The sequence below is a fragment of the Oncorhynchus tshawytscha genome, linkage group LG29, assembly GCF_018296145.1.
Source record: "Oncorhynchus tshawytscha isolate Ot180627B linkage group LG29, Otsh_v2.0, whole genome shotgun sequence".
NCBI lineage: Eukaryota > Metazoa > Chordata > Actinopteri > Salmoniformes > Salmonidae > Oncorhynchus > Oncorhynchus tshawytscha.
Window position 1 is genome coordinate 17,974,613 of NC_056457.1, and position 27,281 is coordinate 18,001,893.

General features: G+C 43.5%; 1 protein-coding gene across 1 annotated transcript; it reads right to left on the minus strand.

The window, feature by feature from the left end:
- Positions 1-8,430: 8,430 nt before the first annotated feature.
- LOC112227822 (solute carrier family 22 member 17) lies at positions 8,431-19,058 on the minus strand. The gene is made up of 10 exons (XM_024392742.2): positions 18,533-19,058; positions 17,100-17,612; positions 14,925-15,028; positions 14,310-14,464; positions 12,372-12,537; positions 11,603-11,718; positions 11,370-11,475; positions 10,297-10,520; positions 9,507-9,618; positions 8,431-9,312 (listed from the first exon to the last, which is right to left on the minus strand). The coding sequence occupies exons 2-10, from the start codon at positions 17,559-17,561 to the stop codon at positions 9,036-9,038; spliced, it is 1,722 nt and encodes a 573-aa protein (XP_024248510.1). The 5' UTR covers positions 17,562-17,612; positions 18,533-19,058; the 3' UTR covers positions 8,431-9,035.
- Between the last annotated feature and the right edge of the window lie 8,223 nt (positions 19,059-27,281).

The following is a 27,281-nucleotide window of genomic DNA, read 5'->3' on the forward strand; positions in this document are numbered from 1 at the left end:
TGGGTTTGGCGACAAATATTAAGCGAGGGCCAGCCAACGAGAGCCTACTGGTTGCAGTGGTGGGTAGTATATGGGGCTTTCGTGACAAAACGGATGGCACTGTGATAGACTACATCCAATTTGCTGAGTAGAGTGTTGGATGCTATTTTGTAAAGTCAAGGATCGGCAGGATAGTCAGTGTTACAAGGGTATGTTTGGCAGCATGAGTGAAGGATGCTTTGTTATGAAATAGGAAGCCGATTCTAGATTTAATTTTGGATTGGAGATACTTAATGTGAGTCTGGAAGGAGAGTTTACAGTCTAACCAGACACCTAGGTATTTGTAGTTGTCCACATATTCTTAGTCAGAACTGTCCAGAGTAGTGACGCTGGATGGGCGGGCAGGTGCGGGCAGCGATCGGTTGAAGAGCATGCATTTAGTTTTACTTGCATTTAAAAGCAGATGGAGGCCACGGAAGGAGAGTTGTATGGCATTGAAGCTTGTCTGGAGGTTAGTTAACACAGTGTCCAAAGAAGGGCCAGAAGTATACAGAATGGTGTCGTCTGCGTAGAGGTGGATCAGAGAATCACCAGCAGCAAGAGCAACATCATTGATGTATACAGAGAAAAGAGTCGGCCCGAGAATTGAACCATGTGGCACCCCCATAGAGACTGCCTGAGGTCTGGACAACAGGACCTCCGATTTGACACACTGTACTCTGTCTGAGAAGTAGTTGGTGAACCAGGCGAGGCAGCCATTTGACAAACCAAGGCTGTTGAGTCTGCCGATAGGAATGTGGTGATTGACAGAGTTGAAAGCCTTGGCCAGGTTGATGAAAACAGCTGCACAGTATTGTCTCTTATCGATGGCTGTTATGATATCCTTTAGGACCTTGATCGTGGCTGAGGTGCACCTATGACCAGCTCGGAAACCAGATTGCATAGCGGAGAAGGTACGGTGGGATTCGAAATTGTCGGTGTTCTGCCTTAGAAAGGCAGGGTAGGATAGATATAGGTCTGTTGCAGTTTGGGTCTAGAGTGTCTCCCCCTTTGAAGAGGGGGTTGTCCCCGGCAGCTTTCCAATCTTTGGGGATCTCAGACATTACAAAAGAGAGGTTGAACAGGTTAGTAATAGTTTTTGCAACAATTTCGGCCGATTATTTTTAGAAAGAGAGGGTCCAGATTGTCTAGCCTTGCTGATTTGTAGGGGTCCAGATTTTGCAGCTCTTTCAGATCATCAGCTATCTCGATTTGGGTAAAGAAGAAATGGGGAGGCTTGGGCAAGTTGCTGTGGGGGGTGGATGGCTGTTGACCAGGGTAGGGGTGGCCAGGTGGAAAGCATGGCCAGCTGTAGAGAAATGCTTATTGAAATTCTCAATTGTTGTGGATTTATCGGTGGTGACAGTGTTTCCTATCCTCAATGCACTGGGCAGCTGGGAGGAGGTGCTCTTATTTACATGGACTTTACATTGTCCCAGAATGTTTGGAGTTTGTGCTGCAGGATGCAAATTTCTGTTTGAAAAAGCTAGACTTTTCGTTCCTAACTGCCTGTGTATATTGGTTCCTAACTTCCCTGAAAAGTTGCATATCGCGGGGGCTATTTGATGCTAATGCCATATGCCACAGGATGGTTTTGTGTTGGTCAAGGGCAGTCAGCTCTGGAGTGAACCACGGGCTCTATCTGTTCCTGGTTCTACATTTTTTGAATGGGGCATGCGTATTTAAGATTGTGAGGAAAGCACTTTAAAAGAATAACCAGGCATCTTCTACTGACAGAATGAGGTCAATATCCTCCCAGGATACCTGGCCAGGTCGATTAGAAAGGCCTGCTTGCTGAAGTGTTTTATGGAGCGTTTGACAGTGATGAGGGGTGGACGTTTGACCGAAGACCCATTACGTACCCAAGTAATGAGGCAGTGATCACTGAGATCCTGGTTGAAGACAGCAGAGGTGTATTTGGAGGGCAGGTTGGTTTGGATGATATCTATGAGCGTGCCTGAGTTTACAGATTTGGGGTTGTACCTGGTAGGTTCATTGATCATTTGTGTGAGATTGAGGGCATCAAGCTTAGATTGTAGGATGGCCGGGGTGTTAAGCATGTCCCAGTTTAGGTCACCTAACAGCACAAGCTCTGAAGATAGATGGGGGGGCAATCAATTCACATATGGTGTTCAGGACACAGCTGGGGGCAGAAGGTGACAATGAGAGACTTGTTTCTGGAAAAGTGGATTTTTAGTAGAAGCTCAAGTTGTTTGGGCACAAATGCTCATGTTCCAGATACTCAACTAGTCTAAAGAAGGCCAGTTTTATTGCTTCTTTAATCAGACAACCGTTTTTAGCTGTGCTAACATAATTGTAAAAGGGTTTTCTAATGAACAATTAGCCTTTTAAAATTATAAACTTGGATTAGCTAACACAACGTGCCATTGGAACACAGGAGTGATGGTTGTTGATAATGGGGCTCTGTACGTCTATGTAGATATTCCATAAAAAATCTGCCGTTTCCTGCTACAATAGTCATTTACAACATTAACAATGTCTACACTGTATTTCTGATCAATTTGATGTTATTTTAATGGGGGGAAAATGTGTTTTTCTTTAAAAAACAAGGAAATGTCTAAGTGACCCCAAACTTTAAAACGGTAGTGTACATACAACATTCCGTACACCCAGACACCCAGTAACAGTTAACAATATATCTATAGTGAGACAAAGAAAAGCATGCTGTCTATGTATGCAATTACAACACAATATGAGCCCCATACACTTAGGAAATAAGGTAACTAGAACCATAAATGGTTCTTCAATTGTCACCATAAGAGAACCCTCTGAAAATAATTACGTTTGTTCCATGTATAATCCTTTCACAAACATGGAACTGTTTCACCACTAAAGTTTTTTAAGTAGAATATTGTTCAGCACAAAAGGCTTCTTTCTACCTGGAATCAAAAAAGGGTTCTCCTATGTGGGAACAAACGAAGAACCCTTTTTTCTAAGTATGTGTTATAGGAATTACTCCATATGAAAGACACAGATGCTGAAACACTGACCTTTCCATTCTGTCTCTGTCCTCTCAGTGTTCCCATGGTAGTAGAGCCCAGACGAGTCAGCAGGAGTTCCACACAACAGGTTACGGGATGATGTTTACATTTCAGCTAGTATTACTACAAATAAAGAAACGCTAACTGGGAAGTTCTCTTGTTGAAGTAGCTTTAGGTTACCTTGTTTAAACCATAGAGCCTGATCCATATGTTTTGTCAGGGCTTTCTCTGGCATTGAGTGACCTCTGCAAAGGAAGGGAGATGAGGGCAAATAATGAGACAGTGATGAAGGTGAAAGGATAGGCACATGCAATGGGGCAGGCAAGACATGCTAACATCCAGTACTCATCCCAGATCCAGAGGAGGCTGTTAGATGGGACACATGGTAGAGGTCAGATTTATACCCCTAGCTGCCCAGCCCTACAAGGCCAAGGACACAGTAGCCATTGCCCCTGCCTAACCCCTAAATCCATTGGATTACCCTTTCATCCTTTCATCCATTCATCCATTACCCAAAGGGCCATTCCTGGGCCATGGTCTGACTATTCCCAAAGTGTGTTGTGACTAGTATCTGGGACAGTGTCCAGGAATGCAGGATATTTTCTGTGTCATCTGCCTTATCTGGGTTGGATGTAGACCCCAGGACATTGGTGGCACCTGAATTGGGGAGGACGGGCTCGTGGTAATGCCTGGAGCGGAAAAGGTGGAATGGTATCATTTAAAGTCAAAGAAAAAGCAGAACATGTCCCATCATGCTTTACCCAATACTCACCATTGGGGAAGGCATTTAAGGACATTATTAGGAAGCACTGGTACATTATTGATACGGACCCACAATTGAAACCCATTTTTAAATATCCCCCATGTATGGTCTTGAAAAGACCCCCAAACAAGGGAGATATTGTGGTTAAATCTGATTACCCTCCAGAGAAAAGGGAAACTTTTTTGGACAAGGTTCCAGATGGTAATTACAAATGTGGCTCAATGTGCTCAATGCAGCTTCACGTACAAATGTAACTCATTTACCCCATTTTATAGTTTCAATAATTCCAAATTGTGTTTGTTTTTTCATACTAATTGAATATTGTATGTGTATGTATAATATGGTAAACATTGATCACATTCCCTGTGTATGTTCATATATTTTGATACATTGAATTTTAATATTGTGAAACTATGTTCTACATTTTTTACCTCCTGTTTCAGGAAGTGAGTACTGAGTACTGCCCCATATTATATATACACTGCTCAAAAAAATAAAGGGAACACTAAAATAACACATCCTACATCTGAATGAATGAAATATTCTTATTAAATACTTTTTTCTTTACATAGTTGAATGTGCTGACAACAAAATCACACAAAAATTATCAATGGAAATCAAGTTTATCAACCCATGGAGGTCTGGATTTGGAGTCACACTCAAAATTAAAGTGGAAAACCACACTACAGGCTGATCCAACTTTGATGTCAAAATGAGGCTCAGTAGTGTGTGTGGCCTCCATGTGCCTGTATGACCTCCCTACAACGCCTGGGCATACTCCTGATGAGGTGGCGGATGGTCTCCTGAGGGATCTCCTCCCAGACCTGGACTAAAGTATCCGCCAACTCCTGGACAGTCTGTGGTGCAACGTGGCGTTGGTGGATGGAGTGAGACATGATGTCCCAGATGTGCTCAATTGGATTCAGGTCTGGGGAACGGGTGGGCCAGTCCATAGCATCAATGCCTTCCTCTTGCAGGAACTGCTGACACACTTCAGCCACATGAGGTCTAGCATTGTCTTGCATTAGGAGGAACCCAGGGCCAACCGCACCAGCATATGGTCTCACAAGTGGTCTGAGGATCTCATCTCGGTACCTAATGGCAGTCAGGCTACCTCTGGCGAGCACATGGAGGGCTGTGCGGCCCCCCCAAAGAAATGCCACCCCACACCATGACTGACCCACCGCCAAGCCGGTCATGCTGGAGGATGTTGCAGGCAGCAGAACGTTCTCCACGGCGTCTCCAGACTGTCACGTCTGTCACATGTGCTCAGTGTGAACCTGCTTTCATCTGTGAAGAGCACAGGGGGCCAGTGGCGAATTTGCCAATCTTGGTGTTCTCTGGCAAATGCCAAACGTCCTGCACGGTGTTGGGCTGTAAGCACAACCCCCATCTGTGGACGTCAGGCCCTCATACCACCCTCATGGAGTCTGTTTCTGACCGTTTGAGCAGACACATGCACATTTGTGGCCTGCTGGAGGTCATTTTGCAGGGCTCTGGCAGTGCTCCTCCTGCTCCTCCTTGCACAAAGGCGGGGGTAGCGGTCCTGCTGCTGGGTTGTTGCCCTCCTACGGCCTCCTCCACGTCTCCTGATTTACTGGCCTGTCTCCTGGTAGCGCCTCCATGCTCTGGACACTACGCTGACAGACACAGCAAACCTTCTTGCCACAGCTCGCATTGATGTGTCATCCTGGATGAGCTGCACTACCTGAGCCACTTGTGTGGGTTGTAGACTCCGTCTCATGCTACCACTAGAGTGAAAGCACCGCCAGCATTCAAAAGTGACCAAAACATCAGCCAGGAAGCATAGCAACTGAGAAGTGGTCTGTGGCTAATTGCCTATAATTTCCACCTGTTGCCTATTCCATTTGCACAACAGCATGTGAAATGTATTGTCAATCAGTGTTGCTTCCTAAGTGGACAGTTTGATTTCACAGAAGTGTGATTGACTTGGAGTTACATTGTGTTGTTTAAGTGTTCCCTTTATTTTTTTGAGCAGTGTATATATAGGACCTTCCACCCTCGCCTGGGATATGGATGCCTGATGAAGACCTAAGGGTCGAAATGTTGTTGTAAATAAATATCACCTGGGAGCATGAGCAGCAGTGTGCAGCTTTCTGTTTCCTTTCTGTTTTCCATGAGTTAGGAACAAGTGTGACGCATATGCTGTATATATTAGAAGCCTGTACACATCCGGAACGATGCACACATTTAATTTAGTTTTCCTAACCCAAGCTCACAATCACAACCTAGCTGGTGCCGTAAAGGACCCGAATCAACTGTATCACTATTATTGCTCCTTGTTAAGCAGTCAATTGTGTGTTAATGTTTTATTTCTTATTGTATGAATTTGTTGTTTATGGGTGTTGTGTGGCTTGTCTGCCAGCAGGTGGCATGTTTTCTTGCACAAAAAAAAAGGAAAACGCCAATATAATATGTGACCGACCAGCTCAAATCGGTCTTATGTAGCAACTTTGAAATTGTGTTTTTTACATTGGATAAAAGTAGAGACTTTTATTGAGGAACAATGGGAAAGCAATTTTGCTTTGAAAGTTTATTAACTTGTAAACTCGCTTTTGAGAAAACGGCCTTTGAATTGTTTGGTACTACTATTGGAGAGCTCTTATTTGTCTACACTCATTCAGCATCGTTCACACCCTCTTAAGCTTTAGCCCCACCCATCTCTTTAAGGGTTGATCCGAGCGTTCTGTCCTAACAACAGCAGTCAAGCACCCAAGATAACATGCTAGCTACTTCCAGACACAAATGAGCGAACAACTCACTTAACATTACTCGCCCTTGCAGAGAAATAGAAGTAAACAGCAGCCTGCTGACACATGCACATCTTTTTTTAGTGTCACTGTTTTTGTTATTGGTTGATAAGAGCAGTTGAACTGGTGTCAGCAATGTTTTGCAAGGTAATAAATATGATTATATCATTGCCGGCCAGCATTCAATAACACTGAAATTATGTTACTGTCACAAAAACGCAATCTGGCCACCAGTCATGTTATCAGAAATACTGTTAAAAAATCTCTTTACGTTGTTTCTGGGGGGGAACTTGTACAAATCAAAATGTCGATGATACAATGTTAAAGGCCATGTACAAGATCCATATGATGTGGGGCTGTTGACTTTCTGACGACATCAATACACAGACAAGACACGTAACAGCCCATTGTTTACTTAACATTTTATTTTCAATTAAATCAGGTTAAAGTTATTTACATAATTACATTGCTGGATTACTTAACAGATAATCTTAAGCAAACAGCATTGTCTAACATTTTATTACTATTGTCAAGTTGTTAATAGTTATTTTCATCATCAATAATATCAATATTAATATTATAATTGTTGAGTGCATTGTAAAGAAACTACCAAAGACCGGCAGAGGGAGGTGTTTCGGTAGGTAAGTGTATTTTTCCCTCCCTAACTTCAAACCCCATCCTGCCTAGCCTACCTCTGCCCTTCGCTCAGAGAAGGCTGTGGAATAGAACCAGAACCAAGTCACTATACATTTTTTATTTATTTGATTTGATTTATTTCACCTTTATTTAACCAGGAAGGCTAGTTGAGAACACCTTTATTTAACCAGGTAGGCTAGTTGAGAACACCTTTATTTAACCAGGTAGGCTAGTTGAGAACACCTTTATTTAACCAGGTAGGCTAGTTGAGAACACCTTTATTTAACCAGGTAGGCTAGTTGAGAACAAGTTCTCATTTACAACTGCGACCTGGCCAAGATAAAGCATAGCAGTGTGAACAGACAACACAGAGTTACACATGGAATAAACAATTAACAAGTCAGTAACTTGTGATCTACCATTAATGTCTATTGGGTACAACATCATCCGAAAACACAACCAAAACAAACTGCAAATGTATCCAACAAGTTTGTATAGTTACCAGCTCGGTGTATTCATTGCGTGCTACAAATATGGGGTCAAATACTACACGTTTGACTAAATGTAATACACTATAAGTTAATTTGTTCAAATACTTATGACACCTTCATATGGGGGGGAACTAGTTTTCATTTCTAAATGGTAAAACAGACATGTATGAAAATATCCTTAAATAAAAGGTGACATTATCTACTGTCGCCTCATATGAAACATTTGATCTCAAAATGCTGGAGTATAAAGCCAAATGGAAAGTTTTAGCTTCACTGTCCAAATAAACACATAGGGGAGTGTAAAGGTGTGTCCATCCATTCTCTACCATACATGTCTATTTACACCAGGTTTTCAGATCTGAATGCACAGACACTCGTTCTATCATCTCTTCCTATGTCTTCAGAGGAGCCTACAGTAAGGTGGGTCTGAGAGCTTAGACAAGACCATCAAGATTAATGACCCATAAACAGTATTGGCTCCAGGCCACATCTGAAAATGTAATTCATATAATTTTATCACATCCAATCAAGTTTGAGGTACGACAGTACATTAAAATGTAATTTTCTCTCTTTTTTATCAACTGATTGTAGGAGGGTGCCTATTACTATTTATTTGATGCAAGTTCACAAAGCTTCCTCAAACAACCCTCAATTATAAAGTAACTCAATTCATCTTCAATCAATCCATGTTATTTCCCCCATTGCCTTTAAGAGCAGTAGACAGATGTGCTCTATCAACTTGGCTAAAGCACTCTTCCAAGATCCAGCACTATGTAACAAAACTCCTACTGTTTTTTATCAACAGATAAGCCAGCATTCATTCAGTTAAAGAAACTAGGTTTATGGTATTTACAGGACAGTAGATCTGCCTCTGTGAGCTGTGTGTGATGCCATGCTCTGTCAGATCATACACATCAAAGGTGGGCGTTCTGGAGCATGAGCACGAAGCAGCTGATGCCCTTCCCTGACACACAGGCCTTATAGGAAAGGTAGGGGGGACAGGTCACTGCATGACGAGCACTCTCCACACCGCCATCCGACCGGGGCCACACATACGCGTGCACATACACACATTCACGTACACACACACACTCACTTCATTGGCAGAAATGGAGACAGACGAACGACGCATGGCCGCCCCACCCACCCACACTCCTGTGTTAGGAATGACTAGAAAATGATATGTTAGGAAGAGTAGATTGTGTGGTTGTTTCTACCATGTCCCTTCACTGGCTCTACACAACCATCTTAACCAGACAACACTTCTCCCTCTTCCTTTTCACCCATCTTCCTTTCTCTCCAACCTGGTGACATTCTGGGCTGGCGTTATGACTGAAGTGTGACATTTGGGCGGCTAGGTCTCTGGGTTGGGGGTGGCCAGCAGGGGAACGTTGTCCCTCCTCCTCCGGCCCAGCGGGGGGCGTCGGTACTGCTCCCCATCGGCCAGCGTCTGGGGCAGTGGTTTCCTCTTGCTCTCAGGCAGCAGCAGGATGGAGAGCACGGCCAGCAGGGCCAGGGTGGAGTACACCACGTGGTGCAGGAAGTAGCCGTAGTGGTTGCGCAGGTCCATGAGGGGCGAGGTGAGGCGGCCCACGCAGCCCAGGGCCAACACCGTGCCCACGCCACTGCCCCTGGACAAGAGAATAAGGTCAAAGGTCAGTGATCTCCAAAAGAGGAAAGGCCAGCGAAGAGAGATAATACGAGAACCAAGCCTGAAATGACACCCATTGACATTGAAGTCTAACATGACTTTAAGGCCAAATAATACACCTAATACAAAGAACAGGAAGACTCTTGTGACAGTCTATGAGTTACTGGTCCTTACCTGATGATGGTGGGCATGATCTCTGCAGTGAAGAGGACACAGAGAGAGGCAGCCGCCTGGGAGGAGAAAAGTCCCATCACTGAGAACACAGTGATGGCCGTCTCACTTAGATCTAAGAGAGGGACAGGAGGGAGAGATAACTTAGCACTGAACTCCCCAGTCTCTGACTGGCTTGTGATTACAGCTGAAACTGAGACATGGCTTTGATTTTACTGCCATTGCAGTGTCCTACATGAACTGATATACCACCATTCAGCCACAAGGTGGCACCATGCAAAAAGGATCTGTGCTTCCAGTAATGAATGTCCATTGAAAACTTACGGAGACATAACTATACTGAACAAAAATATAAACGTAACATGTAAAGTGTTGGTCCCATGTTTCATGAGCTGAAATAAAAGATCCCAGAAATATTCCATAAGCACATAAAGCTTACTTCTCTCAAATTTTGTGCACACATTTGTTTACATCCCTGTTAGTGAGCATTTCTCCTTTGACAAGATAATCCATCCACCTGACAGGTTGGCATATCAAGAAGGTGATACAACAGCATGATCATTACACAGGTGCACATAAAAGGCCACTCTAAAATGTACAGTTTTGTCACACAACACAATGCCACAGATGTCTCAAGTTTTGAGGGAGCGTGCAATTGCCATGCTGACTGCAGGAATGTTCAACAGAGCTGTTGACATAGATTTTGATGTTCATTTCTCTACGCGCGCAGCTTAGAGGGAACAGGGGACATTACATTTATTAAGGGCAACTTCCACCTTGAGCACCAACTTACACTCCACCAGTCCGAGGAGAATCAGAGATGCCAGCCCTGTCATTGTCATGGCGAGGAGCAGGATACCACGGCGACCGCACCTGTTCACGGTTGCCCATAACAACAGCCAGGCCCCTCCTCCCGCACAGACGGACAGCAGATAGGTCCAATAGAAGCTGGGGGCAGTGCCTCTGACATCACCCCGAAATGAGCTGTAACAATGACTAATGCCATGGGAAATGAACCTGACAGACAACAGGAGAGAGATGGAGATGGAAAATCATGGTCTGTTTGGCAACTACTATAGTCCTATGTGTGCTTACCAGTACAATGTTGATAGAAGCAAGGGCAAACCTATACATTAGGTTGTTTGTATGTAATGCATACACTATATGTGGCATACATACTGATACTACTATGTTTGCTTACCAGAATGTTGTTATTACTTGAAATGAGTAACCGGTGCAGTTACTGAGTAGTTACATGTAACTAAACAAAGAAGTACTGTAACTACTGCAGTACTACTAATATGTGTGCAACTATTTAAGGCTAAAATCATAAATTGAAACAATACCTGTGTGTTTGTAAAAAGCGAAGGGGTGGGTCTGGGGAAATGTAACCATTCTCAAATTCATAGACGGAGCTATGTGTAACCGATGTGAAATGGCTAGCTAGTTAGCGGTGGTGCGCGCTAATAGCGTTTCAATCAGGTGACGTCACTCGCTCTGAGACCTGAAGTGGTTGTTCCCCTTGCTCTGCAAGGGCCTCAGCTTTTGTGGAGCGATGGGTAAAGATGGGTAAAGATGCTTCATGGGTGACTGTTGTTGCTGTGTGCAGAGGGTCCCTGGTTCGAGCCCGGGACGAGGGGACGGACGAAAGCTAAACTGTTACATATGGATGCAAGGACTGACCATCCATGATATCAAAATCATAGTTGTAACCATCTTTTGAGACTATACAGTGTTTGTTTACATATATTTTGTTTACAATTAATTTATAAGTCCAAAAATGGATGTCGCAACTAAGGATTCCAGCTTTAAAGTGTGACCAAACGTGTGTGGGCTAACTTCGAACAACACAGTTAGGTGACTTACGAGGTGAAGCCGAGCACACACATGTTTTTCCAGATGTTCCGGCTGTGTACAAGCTCTGGGAAGGACAGGTGAGGGTAAGTAGAGGGAGACGGCTCCGAGTCCAACTCTGCAATAGCGACAACAATGTCACAGCACCATGTCACGTTGGAGGCATCAGCAGAGACGTTTTCAAACAATAGACAGCAAGTCTCGTGAAAAGACCGACACAGAAAGACAACATGGTTCCCACACACCTGTGAAGCTCTCGTCGTCCCTCTCTCTATCTCTTCTTTCACTGAAGGAATTCAGATCAGCTGATCTCTCAGAGAGAAGAAGCCAGCGAGGAGACTCAGGAAATACTCCTGGAATACTGAAACAAAACAGACATTTTCATGTAAATTCCTAGCTTCCATATTACAATATACTCTCTCCTGAAACGGCAATGTTATATTAGAATGAAAAAAAGAACAATATGCCACTTAAAGGAGGCTTTTATCTGAAAGAGACTTTTACAGTCATGCGTGTCCACTATAGAATCGAACCCACTATCCTGGCGTTGCAAGCACCGTGCTCCACCAACTGACAGAGGACTGCATTTTATTTTCTCTGTGTCAAATTTGCTATTTGCAATTAAAGTAAATGCTGTTTAACTAAAGGAGGCAGGTAACCTAGCGGTTAAGAGCGTTGAGCCAGTCACTGAAAGGTTGCTGGTTTGAATCCCCGAGCCAACTAGGTGAAAAATCTGCCAATATGCCCCTGAGCAAGGCAATTAACCCTAATTTCTTCTGTTAGTCACTCTGGATAAGAGTGTCTGCTAAAATGTAAATGTAAGAACACTGCACCTTGAAGACAAATGCTAATGTATTCTGACTTGAGCTAATTGCCGAATGAAGCAGGGGGCTTTAAATCAATACAATGCTCTCAACAAGTTAGTTTGCATTTAGGTCTTTAATCAAATTACTACCATATTCCCCATTCCCTTGTGCATAGGTTTCTGTCCTCCAACACAGCACACACACTCACCCGTAGGTGAGGAACAGAGAGAGTGGTGCAGCCCCCGCTCCGAGTAAGCCCCTCCAGGACTGGCAAGACAGAGCAACACCCAGCAACAGCAGCTCCCCAGAAACCGTAGTTAGTCCTGCCACCATGGTGACCAGCAGACGTAGTGAGGGATCACAGAGTTCAAGACCTTTCAATCAAACAAACAGAACAATTAATGATTACAGACACAACAATGTTGTACAATTAGTAAGCAGGTTTGGTCTTTGGTCATTTCTCAAAATAGTTTTAAGGTGCAGTAGTGTTTTGATGCTATTATTTAGAGCCTTGTGTACTATGGCAGGGGTTCCCAAACGTTTTCACTCGCGGGCCCCCCTATGGTGTGCAAATACAGATTTGCAGTTTTAAAGCTAATTTTCTTGCAATTCTATACATTTCAACATTTCTAATGTGTAGTCGTGATATTTGAGTGACAAAAATATATCTATGGGCTAAAAAAAACATAAAAAAATGGTAGCTGACGTGGGCTAGTTGATCTGGATATATCTGGACACGTTATGAATAGCTCTCTAAGGTACAGTGCCTTCGGAAAGTAGGCTATGAGATTCGAAATTGAATTTAGGTGCATCCTGTTTCCATTGATCATACTTGAGATGTTTTTACAAATTGATTGGACATGATTTGGAAAGGCACACACCTGTCAAAATAATGTCCCTCAGTTGACAGTGCATGTGAGAGCAAAAACCAAGCCACAAGGTCGAAGGAATTGTCCGTAAAGCTCCGAGACAGGATTGTAATCAAGGCACAGATCTGGGGAAGGGTACCAAAACATTTCTGCAGTAGTGAAGGTCCCCAAGAACACAGTGGCCTCCATCATTCTTAAATGGAAGAAGTTTGGAACCACCAAGGCTCTTCCTAGAGCTGGCCACCCGGCCAACCTGAGAAATTGAGGGAGAAGGGCCTTGGTCAGGGAGGTGACCAAGAACCTGATGGTCACTCTGACAGAGCTCTAGAGTTCCTCTGTGGAAATTGGAGAACCTTCCAGAAGGACAACCATCTCTGCAGCACTCCACCAATCAGGCCTTTAGGGTAGAGTGACCAGACAGAAGCCACTCCTCAGTAAAAGGCACATGACAGCCTGCTTGGAGTTGTCAAAAAGCACCTAAAGACTCTCAGATGATGAGACACAAGATTCTCTGGTCTGATGAAACCAAGATTGAACTCCTTGGCCTGAATGCCAAGCGTCACTTCTGGAGGAAACCTGGCACCATCCCTACGGTGAAGCATGGTGGTGGCAGCATCATGCTGTGGGAATGTTTTTCAGTGGCAGGAACTGGAACACTAGTCAGGAACAAAGGAAAAGATAAAAGGAGCAAAGTACAGAGAGATCCTTGACGAAAACCTGCTCCAGAGCACTCGGAACCTCAGACTGGGGCGCAGGTTCACCTTCCAACAGGACAACAACCCTAAGCACACAGCCAAGACAACACAGGAGTGGCTTCGGGACAAGTCTCATACCCAAGAAGACTCAAGGCTGTAATCGCTGCCAAAGGGGCTTCAACAAAGTACTGAGTAAAGGGTCTGAATAATTATGTAAATGTGACATTTCCTTATTTATTTATTATTATTATTATTTATTTTTAATCCTAAATCCTGTTTTTTCATTGTCATTATGGGGTATTGTGTGTAGATTGATGAGGGGGAAAAAACTATTTAATCAATTTTAGATTAAGGCTGTAACCTAACAAAATGTGGAAAAAGTCAAGGGGTCTGAATACTTTGTGAAGGCACTGAATGCAATGACTTACATGACAAGAAGAACTATCCAATTTCAAAATCGCACCTTGTGCATTCTACTACTCCAACTTTCAAGAGTACATGGGGGGCACACCCCCCTCTGCCGACCCTTTGCGCAGTTTTGGAACCACTGTACTACGGCATCAGTATCTGGATAGTACTCACGTGTGATGTAAAGCGTGAGGTAGACACCAGCACTAGCAGCAGCCAGGCAAAAGCGCATGACAATAAAGATAGGGGGGGAGGTAGAGACGCACACGAGCACGCCAAATACCACCGAGAGGGTTAGCGAGGTGAGCAGTGTCTTCAACCTGCCCAGTCTGACAAAAAAAACAAGGAAGAGAAAATACAAAGATCTTAGGGCATAAGCAGAGGCCTCCGAACACCATGGGCCAGTTTCATGGAAATTAAAGCCAGGCATAGGCCTCGTAAACATACCTGGATTAAGCTAGTAATGAAAAGGGTCATTTTAGATCAAATGTTTTGTAATGACCATGTAAATACATAGTAAAATAAATATTATGGACACCTATTGTATATTCCCAGACTTTATCAGGACTGAGATGACAAATATACTCAAACCATGTTCATTCCACCACATTTTCAGGATCATTGTCTAGATTCAAGTGCAGTCTAGGCCTGAGTCAGTGAAACTGTCGCCGAAAGCGTCATTTTTTGTTTGTTAATTCAATTGGCTTCATCTGAGTCTCAATCCTCAAGAGGTCTCACCCCCCTAGTCTAACCCTCACCTTTTCCTCTGTATTTCTAGTGTCATCTTACCTGTCAGCAGCAAAGCCCAGTCCCAGGCATCCTGTCAGAACACCCAGGATGAAGGACACCTCCTCGACTGGGACCAGCCAGTACTGACCACACACCAAATCCCACTGGGAGAGGAGAGAGAAGGAAGGAGGTGGAGAACCAACAAAAGATTACAGAAAGAGAAGAGAGGGAGGTAGACATATGTTTCATTCCATCAATAGGACATTGTTCCAGGTAATACAAAAACAACTCATTTCAACGAAACTACACTATATTGAAATGTTATTTCAATCATTTCCATTTTGTTAGAAATAACTTGAGCATGGCTTTGTTATTACATCTGAAGTGCTCCGTTGGTGCATTTGCTACTGTTGAAAGCTAAGTGATTACAATGAGTTTCTGGGCAGAGTCAGGAAGCTGCTGCTAACAATGCCTTATGTAATAGGACCCTATGCAGGGACGCATGAAGAGCCTGTCACATACTATCTATCACTCATCCTATCCCTGGTTCGGCATGGCTGAACTATATACACTGAACAAAAGTATAAACACAACACGTGCTGGTCCCTTTCTCAAGACCCCAGAAATGTTCCATAAGCACAGAAAGCTTACTTTTCTCAAATGTTGTGCACAAATTTGTTTACATCCCTGTTAGTGAGCATTTTATTATTTGTCAAGATAATCCATCCACCAGACAAGTGTGGTGTATCAAGAAGCTGAATAAATGGCATGATCGTTACACAGGTGCACTTTGTGCTGGGGACAATAAAATGCCACTCTAAAATATGTAGTTTTGTCACACAACACAATTCCACAGATGTCTCAAGTTTTGAGGGAGTGCCCAATTGACCTGCTGACTGCAGGAATGTCCATCGGAGCTGTTTCCAGTTAATTTAATGTTAATTTCTCTACCATAAGCCTCCTCCAACATCGTTTTAGAGAATTTGTCAGTATGTCCAACCGGCCTCACAACCGCAGACCACGTGTAATCACGCCAGCCCAGGACTATTTCTGTCTGCAATAAAGCCCTTTTTTGGGAAAAACTCATTCTGATTGGCTGGGCCTATGCCCTCCCAGGCCCACCCATGACTGCACCCCAGCCCAGTCATGTGAAATCCATAGATTAGGACATAATGCATTTATTTAAATTGACTGATTTCCTATTATGAACTGTAATTTAGCAAAATCTTTGAAAATGAAAATGTATATTTTTGTTCAGTATAGTTACCTCACAAATGAGAGCACAGTCTATAGCATTCATATGGATGACATGCTTGGAAAAAATAAGAAATGCCAAACTTGCACACAAACAAGTTCACAAACTGCCCAAACCAGTTATGAACATGAATCAAAAGCATTATAATACCCTTGGCCCGAGACCTATGCCTTCAATTTCTTCCCTCTTATACTAAAACCTCAATGTCAAAGGAGCATATAGACGTCTGCCCTGACAATTCTACTACAAAATGGTGTTACAAGGTATTTGCTTAAAGATGTTTAGTTCAGTATTTCTACTGAAGCCTTATTGATTAATGGTGGAGACTGGTGAGGGCTGTTCTGGCTTCCGTGAGAAGTTGCTGAAGCAGCATAGTGGCATTACACTGGTCGATCATGACTAAAGGTAAAAATACACTCTGAAATCAACCGCTGAATCGAGCCTTCTGTCTATGAACAGAGAGACTGGATGGTGTTCCTGCTGTCTGTCTCTTAAATTACAATGACTCCTTGAGACCAGTGTATGTTTAGCTAACCACAGAGGGCAATGGGCCGACAGAACAGCTTACAGAAGCACCAGGTTTCCCACCCGCGTCGAGCATGGAATTCAAAACAAACAGAGAGTCCACAGTGAGCCAAGTGAGAGCTAAAGACCATGGAAAATTGTGGGTGTGGTGGACAACAGTTCTGCTAAAGACATTAGGCCTGAAGCGTCATCAGACATTTTATAATAAGTACACACATCATTACTGCTGCAAAGCAATGGATCATGTTTTCTGACACTGAGAGTGCTGTGACTGTTTATGACATATTTAATCAAAGCAGTGTTAATGGTGAAGGCATTTTTTACCGTGTAAGGGTAGCAGTGCTACACGTCTTATGAGAATCTACTCAGTAATGCATTACGCAATTTGGATTCTGAGACCGGGAAATACAAACTAATCAAGAAAACAATGAGACCGACAAAGTTCCTTGAGGTACCTCAGTAACAATGTTAATTCTCAATCCTTCTGTGACATTGTAGTCCCAGCCAGCATCGCAGTTCTCCACCCCAGACTGGGTACCGTTGATATACTGCTTGCACTGAGACAGCCCCCCGCTGTCACCCACTCTGCCCCCTTTCTCCCAGGGCAGGGAGGCGTTGAGGACCTGCGGGGCAGGCGAAGGTCCCGGGAGGCGGCAGTGGTGGGGCGACGCGAGGGTGAGCAGGGGATCCGAGGAGAGAAGGAAGGCCAGGAAGAGATTGGGCAAGAGGGAGAGACAGATGAGCATCCTCTGTTTCTTCCTCCCTAGGGCCAGGACCATCACCTCCCCTGTGGGAGGCAGGGAGGGGGGAAGCGGGAGGGAGGAGGAGGGAGCGGGAGAAGAGGGAGTGGGAGAAGAGGGGAGGGGGGGAGGCGGACAGGGGGAAGGGGAGGGGATGGGGGACTCAGGTGATGTCATGACTGAGGGTCAGAGAGGTTGTGGTCGATCCTCAGATGGAGTGGGAAATATCTGTGGAGGGAAAACATTTAAAAAAATAATGACACTGACCATGACTACTTTCTTCCAAATATATTATTAGCTACAGTGCACCTGCAGAATATGATCAAATAACAACAATTGTTCAGTGAGTGAATGGATCTTCATTCTTATTTATTTACAGACTTAAACAGTCTTTTTTTTTGGTTTTGTTACTTTTATAGTGCATAATCATAAACCCTGGCAAATTACATCTCCAATCCCATAATAGAGGGAGCAATGCCAACCACATTAAATCATGATAAGCTTTATATTACATTGGTGGATATACCCATTCTATTGCTGGGTGACTCACAGGGGAAGTGTTTATTTGTAGCATGGCTATACACGTGTAGGGAATACATTATACAGCTGTATCCTATTGCCCAAGATCAAAACAAGGTATTTGAACATGTTGTTGTGAGCCACACTATCAGCCACCAGTGCACATGGTCCATTATGTTAATGTTCTAGGCTGCTACAAGGCCAGGAAGTTCTGCGAAAGGAATTCCAGTTACATAAGAGGCTTTTCAGACAGGGAACAGTACTGCATGGAAGGAAAAGAGCAAACGCATATTTTAATAGAGGTAACATAGAGCAACACACAAACCACCCGAAAAAAGAACATTCAAGTAACATTGTACGATCCCACTGGGCAAAGACGTCAATTCAACGTCTTTTACACGTTGGTTCAACGTCATTTCATTGCAATGACGTTGAAACAACGTTGATTCAACCTGTGGGATGAATAAATGACAAGCCTACACTGAAATGGTGGTGTCATATTAGGTCACTGACACAAGTGCACGCACGCACCTGCCCCGGGCAGACAGACAGCAAACTACATTATTCTGTAAATATACAATATTGTCACAGTTTGGGTGGCATGGGGACAAAGCAGCAAAATGACTTACCCCTTTCCAGTGTTACTATAGTCGTCAGATATTATAATACATCCGGTAGGTTAACGATTGCCCACTGTCACTTTCAAACGTCCGTTTTGGTAAAGCCAAAACATTGCAGGGGATAAAGGGAACAGTGTTCCGAACTGAGTTGGATTTTCACCGCATTCCCTTTACTCTTCCTATGCGTCTTCTGTCTGTCGGCTGTCGATTATTCCATCCTCCTGTAACATAGGCTACTGTCCCAGGGTAGTATTGTATGAAGAAGCACTGGAAACTAAAGTAATGTTAGAGAAGAAAACGCAGTTTCAACATAGACACCTAATGAAGCAATTTTTGGGCTATATTGTCATGCTCGACTTCTATGGTGCCTGATTTCTAATGTTGTTGCGCGACCCAAGTGTATGTCCACCGACATGAAAGAAGTGTTAAGTAATTAAACAATACATAATTATTTCCGACATCATCTTAAAGGGGACGGGTGACAGCCATAGTCGAACCGATCCTCTCTGGGACAAAGGGGGTGGAAAACTGCAATGGGGGAAGCGACATTCAGACTCGTGAGAAATCGGGTGAAATCGTTGAGGAGACGTCCCCTCTTTCACTGTAAATTAAGCCATCTGCCGCATGGTGGGGCCATAATTCATAGATTATTCTCAAGGTTGAAAAAGCGCACATTATGAGTTGTACTACACTGAACAAAAATCTAAACGCAACATGTAAAGTGTTGGTCCCATGTTTCATGAGCTGAAATGAAAAATCCCAGAAATGTTCCATAAGCACAAAAATACTCTAAAATGTTGAGCACAAAGTTGTTTCCATCCCTGTTAGTGAGCATTTCTCATTTGTCAAGATAATCCATCCACCTGACAGGTTTGGCATATCAAGAAGCTGATTAAACAGCATGATCATTACACAGGTGCTGGGGACAATAAAAGGCCACTCTAAAATGTGCTGTTTTGTCACACAACAGAATTCCACAGATGTCTCAAGTTTTGAGGGAGCGTGCAGTTGGCATGCTGACTGCAGGAATGCTCACCAGAGCTGTTGCATCTTGTTTTAAAGAATTTGGCAGTACATCCAACCGGCCTCACAACCGCAGACCAGTGGTGTAAAGTACTTAAGTAAAACTACTTAAGTAGTTTTTGGGGGGTATCTGCACTTTACTTTACTATTTATATTTTTTTGACTACTTTTACTTTCACTTCACTACATTCCTAAAAAAAATATGTACTTTTTACTCCATATATTTTCCCTGACACCCAAAAGGATTCGATACATTTTGAATGCTTAGCAGGACAGGAAAATGTTCTAATTCACACACTTATCAAGTGAACATTGCCGGTCATCCCTACTGCCTCTGATCTGACGGACTCACTAAACACATGCTTCATTCTGAGTGTTGGAGCGTGCCCATGACTATCCGTAAAAAATGTTTAAAAAATGTTTAAAAAATGGTGACGTCTGGTTGCTTAATATTTTTTTATCTTATTTTATTTTATTTATTTCACCTTTATTTAACCAGGTAGGCAAGTTGAGAACAAGTTCTCATTTACAACTACGACCTGGCCAAGATAAAGCAAAGCAGTTTGACACATATAACAACACAGAGTTACACATGGAATTAAACAAACATACAGTCAATAATACAGTAGAAAAATACAAAAATACAAAGTCTATATACAATGTGAGCAAATGAGGTAGGATAAGGGAGGTAAAGGCAATAAATAGGCCATGGTGGCGAAGTAAGTACAAAATAGCAATTAAAACACTGGAATGGTAGATTTGACAGTAGATGAGTGTGCAAAGTAGAAATACTTGGGTGCAAAGGAGCAAAATAAATAAATAAATAGATAAATACAGTAGGGGAAGAGGTAGTTGTTTGGGCTATTTATAGATGGGCTATGTACAGGTGCAGTGATCTGTGAGCTGCTCTGACAGCTGGTGCTTAAAGCTAGTGAGGGAGATAAGTGTTTCCAGTTTCAGAGGTTTTTGTAGTTTGTTCCAGTCAATGGCAGCAGAGAACTGGAAGGAGAGGCGGCCAAAGGAGGAATTGGCTTTGGGGGTGACAGGTGAGATATACCTGTTGGAACGCGTGCTACGGGTGGGTGCTGCTATGGTGACCAGCGAGCAGAGATAAGGCGGGACTTTACCTAGCAGGGTCTTGTAGATGACCTGGAGCCAGTGGGTTGGGCGACGAGTGTGAAGTGAGGACCAGCCAACGAGAGCCTACAGGTCGCAGTGGTGGGTAGTACAGTGGGTCAAAAAAGTATTTAGTCAGCCACCAATTGTGCAAGTTCTCCCACTTAAAAAGATGAGAGTGGCCTGTAATTTTCATCATAGGTACACTTCAACTATGACAGACAAAATGAGAAAAAAAATCCAGAAAATCACATTGTAGGATTTTTAATGAATTTATTTGCAAATTATGGTGGAAAATAAGTATTTGGTCAATAACAAAAGTTTATCTCAATACTTTGTTATATACCCTTTGTTGGCAATGACAGAGGTCAAACGTTTTCTGTAAGTCTTCACAAGGTTTTCACACACTGTTGCTGGTATTTTGGCCCATTCCTCCATGCAGATCTCCTCTAGAGCAGTGATGTTTTGGGGCTGTTGCTGGGCAACACAGACTTTCAACTCCCTCCAAAGATTCTCTATGGGGTTGAGATCTGGAGACTGGCTAGGCCACTCCAGGACCTTGAAATGCTTCTTACGAAGCCACTCCTTCGTTGCCCGGGCGGTGTGTTTGGGATCATTGTCATGCTGAAAGACCCAGCCACGTTTCATCTTCAATGCCCTTGCTGATGGAAGGAGGTTTTCACTCAAAATCTCACGATACATGGCCCCATTCATTCTTTCCTTTACACGGATCAGTCGTCCTGGTCCCTTTGCAGAAAAACAGCCCCAAAGCATGATGTTTCCACCCCCATGCTTCACAGTAGGTATGGTGTTCTTTGGATGCAACTCAGCATTCTTTGTCCTCCAAACACGACGAGTTGAGTTTTTACCAAAAAGTTCTATTTTGGTTTCATCTGACCATATGACATTCTCCAAATCTTCTTCTGGATCATCCAAATGCTCTCTAGCAAACTTCAGACGGGCCTGGACATGTACTGGCTTAAGCAGGGGGACACGTCTGGCACTGAAGGATTTGAGTCCCTGGCGGCGTAGTGTGTTACTGATGGTAGGCTTTGTTACTTTGGTCCCAGCTCTCTGCAGGTCATTCACTAGGTCCCCCCGTGTGGTTCTGGGATTTTTGCTCACCGGTCTTGTGATCATTTTGACCCCACGGGGTGAGATCTTGCGTGGAGCCCCAGATCGAGGGAGATTATCAGTGGTCTTGTATGTCTTCCATTTCCTAATAATTGCTCCCACAGTTGATTTCTTCAAACCAAGCTACTTATCTATTGCAGATTCAGTCTTCCCAGCCTGGTGCAGGTCTACAATTTTGTTTCTGGTGTCCTTTGACAGCTCTTTGGTCTTGGCCATAGTGGAGTTTGGAGTGTGACTGTTTAAGGTTGTGGACAGATGTCTTTTAAACTGATAACAAGTTCAAACAGGTGCCATTAATACAGGTAACGAGTGGAGGACAGAGGAGCCTCAAATCAAATCAAATCAAATGTATTGATATAGCCCTTCGTACATCAGCTGATATCTCAAAGTGCTGTACAGAAACCCAGCCTAAAACCCCAAACAGCAAGCAATGCAGGTGTAGAAGCACGGTGGCTAGGAAAAACTGCCTAGAAAGCCAAAACCTAGGAAGAAACCTAGAGAGGAACCAGGCTATGTGGGGTGGCCAGTCCTCTTCTGGCTGTGCCGGGTGGAGATTATAACAGAACATAACTGTGCCGGGTGGAGATTATAACAGAGATTACTTCCTCTTAAAGAAGAAGTTACAGGTCTGTGAGAGCCAGAAATCTTGCTTGTTTATAGGTGACCAAATACTTATTTTCCACCATAATTTGGAAATAAATTCATTAAAACTCCTACAATGTGATTTTCTGGATGTTTTTCCCTCATTTTGCCTGTCATAGTTGAAGTGTACCTAAGATGAAAATTACAGGCCTCTCTCATCTTTTTAAGTGGGAGAACTTGCACAATTGGTGGCTGACTAAATACTTTTTTGCCCCACTGTATATGGGGCTTTGGTGACAAAACAGATGGCACTGTGATAGACTGCATCCAATTTGTTGAGTAGGGTGTTGGAGGCTATTTTGTAAATGACATCGCCAAAGTCGAGTATCGGTAAGATGGTCAGTTTTACGAGAGTATGTTTGGCAGCATGGGTGAAGGATGCTTTGTTGCGAAATAGGAAGCCAATTTTAGATTTAACTTTGGATTGGAGATGTTTTATGTGAGTCTGGAAGGAGAGTTTTACAGTCTAACCAGACACCTAGGTATTTGTAGTTGTCCACATATTCTATGTCAGAACCGTCCAGAGTAGTGATGCTGGACGGGCGGGCAGGTGCAGGCAGCGATCGGTTGAAGAGCATGCATTTAGTTTTACTTGTATTTAAGAGCAGTTGGAGGCCAAGGAAGGAGAGTTGTATGGCATTGAAGCTCGTCTGTAGGTTAGTTAACACAGTGTCCAAAGAAGGGCCAGAAGTATACAGAATGGTGTCGTCTGCGTAGAGGTGGATCAGAGACTCACCAGCAGCAAGAGCGACATCATTGATGTATACAGAGACAAGAATCGGCCCAAGAATTGAACCCTGTGGCACCCCCATAGAGACTGCCAGAGGCCCGGACAACAGGCCCTCAGATTTGACACACTGAACTCTGTTGGAGAAATAGTTGGTGAACCAGGCGAGGCAATCATTTGAGAAACCAAGGCTGTTGACTCTGCCTATGAGGATGGGGTGATTGACAGAGTCGAAAGCCTTGGCCAGGTCAATGAATACGGCTGCACAGTATTGTTTCTTATCGATAGCGGTTAAGATATAGTTTAGGACCTTGAGCGTGACTGAGGTGCACCCATGACCAGCTCTGAAACCAGATTGCATAGCGGAGAAGGTACGGTGGGATTCAAAATGGTTGTTGATCTGTTTGATAACTTGGCTTTCGAAGACCTTAGAAAGGCAGGGTAGGATAGATATAGGTCTATAGCAGTTTGGGTCAAGAGTGTCCCTCCCTTTGAAGAGGGGGATGACCGCAGCTGCTGTCCAATCTTTGAGAATTTCTGACGACACGAAAGAGAGGTTGAACAGGCTAGTAATAGGCTAGTAATAGGGGTTGCAACAATTTCGGCAAATAATTTTAGAAAGAAAGGGTCCAGATTGTCTAGCCCGGCTGATTTGTGGGGGTCCAGATTTTGCAGCTCTTTCAGGACATCAGTTGACTGGATTTGGCAGAAGGAGAAATGGGGAAGGCTTAGGCGAGTTGCTGTGGGGGGTGCAGTGCTGTTGACCGGGGTAGGGGTAGCCAGGTGGAAAGCATGGCCAGCCATAGAGAAATGCTTTTTGAAATTCTCAATTATAGTGGATTTATCAGTGGTGACATTGTTTCCTATCCTCAGTGCAGTGGGCAGCTGGGAGGAGGTGCTCTTATTCTCCATGGACTTTACAATGTCCCAGAACTTTTTTGAGTTTGTGTTGCAATATAAGGAATTTGAAATGATTTATACTTTTACTTTTGATACTTAAGTATATTTTAGCAATTGCATTTACTTTTGATACTTACGTATATTTAAAACCAAATCCTTTTAGACTTTTACTCAAGTAGGATTTTACTGGGTGACTTTCAATTTTACTTGAGTCATTTTCTATTAAGGTATCTATACTTTTCCTCAAGTATGACAATTTGGTACTTTTTCCACCACTGCCTCAGACCACGTGTATGGTGTCGTATGGGCGAGCTGTTTGCTGGTGTCAACATTGTAAACAGAGTGCCCCATGGTGGCGGTGCGGTTATGGTATGCGCAGGCATAAACTTCTAACAATGAACACAACTGCATTTTATCAATGTCAATTTGAAACCATAGAGATACCATGCCATTCATCTGCCGCCATCACCTGATGTTTCAGCATGATAACGCATGGCCCCATGTCGCAAGTATCTGTAAACTATTCCTGGATGCTTAAAATGTCCCAGTTCTTCCATGGCCTGCATACTCTGTAACAGGCTGCAGGGTTAAATGTAACACTGGTTGTAGTCCCCTGCTCAGACGTTTGCATGCATCAACTAATGGTTGCGTGCCACATCATCAACTGTGCCATTGGACACCAGATTGCTATCACATAATTATGTGGTTAGCTGATATGTAAAATACATATCCAGGCATTTTAAGATCTGGCAGGGGTCAGCAACATCTAAAAAGAGAAAGACGCCAAAAGTCGTCACTGGTAAAGATGAGGGGTAACTGAAAATTATTTGAATCTGATATTTGGTTGAAAGTACACTAAATTAGGGCCCTCGCTAGTGGTGCAGCTGTCTAAGGCACTGTGTCGCAGTGTTGCGGTATTAACACAGCCTGGGGTTTAATCTTGGGCTGTGTCACAACCGTCCGTGACCGGGAGTCTCATAGGGCTGTGCACAATTAGCCCAGCATCATCCGGGTTAGGGGAGTGTTTGGCCGGGGGGGCTTTACTTGGCTCATCGCGCTCTAGCGGTTCCTTGTGGCGGGCCTGGCACCTGCAGGCTGACTCTGGTCATCAGTTGAACAGTGTTTCCTCTGACACATTGGTGAAGCTGGCTTCTGGGTTAAGCGAGCGGGTGTTAAGAAGCACGGCTTCATGTTTCAGGAGGACGCATGACTCGACCTTTGCCTCTCCCGAGACCGTTGGGGAGTTGCAGCGATGAGACAAGATTGTAATCACGAAATTGGTGGGAAAAAGGGGTCAAATAAAATAAAAACAATACACTAAATTGTCTAAAAATGTCCCAAAAGTGTTGGAAAACATTTGGTGACATAAAGTGGTTTCTGTGAAAGGATTTAACAAAATTATTCTGAAATAAATTGATCTAATATTTCATAATTTAAAAAAAGTTATATTATAATGTAATTTAAAAAATATATATATATATATACAATTAGGGGAGCCTAAAGAAAAATTATACACTTGTTAAGAGATCAAAATTGCAAACAGTCTTTACAGTTTTTTCTGATTGCTGAGGCACTGTCGTTGAAATATTTTTGCAAAATTCTACACACCTTAACCAAACCTTAACCAAACCAGCAAAGCATTATACATCTCTTGCAAAGCAAACAATTCTTGCAAAACTCTTCAAACTCTTTAAAAAAAAAAAATTTTTTGCATCAATACAGTACACACAAACTATCATTTGAATAAGCACACGAAGCACCAACTACGCACTGACAGTATAAATGAAAAGCACTTGTGGCTTTTGCTTGTTCTGTGTGCAGGGCATAGCAGTTTGCAATCAAGTTGTGTCATACATGTAGTAAACACACATACACACAGGTATCCAAATGTGTAAAGTATGGATGTGTATTCCCGAATATAACACACTATCAATACAAATAAGGGGGGAAAGTTTTATTTTCCTCAAAATGTTCCAACACTCCTCAAACAACAAAAGCGCAGTAGAAGAAAACAAAAACATTTGTGCTAGAAAAAAAAGAACAGAAACAAATTAGGCTCTATCTCGCATTCTTTGTGGGTCTGGCCATAAAACTTCATCCACATCACATGCAATGTTGTCTTGAGCTAGGCAGCGTGGAAAGTATCGCCTGGAGTGCCGTACCCAGGCCTGGCATGAACCCTGATCCATGTCTCCACAAGCCTCATCCATTGCCTGTAGAAGGGGATGCGTTGGTGGGGCTGGCGATCATACATCTTCCAACACCATACAGAAAATAATTATTCAATAGGATTCAAGAACGGAGAGTTTGGGAGGAGTTTGAGCGCAATGAAAAGTGGGTGACTTGTGAACCAATTGCATACCACAGCAGCCTGGTGGAAACTAACATTGTCCCAGATGATAATGTACCTGGGCTGCTCTGGCCCCTGGTCATTAGGGATTTGTCTGTTGTGGAGGGTGTCCAGAAATGTGATGATGGGTACAGTGTGGTATGGGCCTAGGATTGCATGATGGTGAAGGACGCCGTTTTGACTAATAGCCACACACGTTGTTATGTTGCCACCACGTTGTCCCGGGATGTTGATGATGGCACGGTGTCCGATGATATTTCTGCCACCGTCCCTTGTTTTTGCAAGGTTGAAACCTGCCTCGTCCACATATATTAGCTCATGATGCACTGCATCTGCTTCTAGCTCCATGACTCTCTCAAAGAGACAAAACAAAACAATGTAGCGCAGTAGGAAAAGACAGGGATCAGTCAATATGATGTAGCACCATACACTTCCAGATCCAGTACCAATGATAGGATAGTATAGCTTACCTGCACATATTCGTATCTCAGTTGTTTTACATGGTCTGAGTTTCTTTTGAAAGGGCCTCTGTCCAGCTGCCTCATACTAATTGCATTGTGTTTCAGTAGACGAGACAGTACAGAGAGACTCACTCTGTTGACGTTTTGGAATATGTTGTTATCTGTCATTATGTGGTCCTGCAGTTGTCTGAGTCTGATGCAGTTATTTGCAATGACCATATTTACAATGTGGGCCTCCTGCTCTGGGGTGAACAGTCGACCATGTTTCGAAGTATCCGGATGATACCTGCAACAGAATAGCGGCTCAGATTTGGGTGAGTCCATTGTCCAGCCTCCCTCAGGCCATGGTTGACAACATGGTCAACCACAGTCGCTCTGATTTCATCAGTTATTGTGTTCCTGACT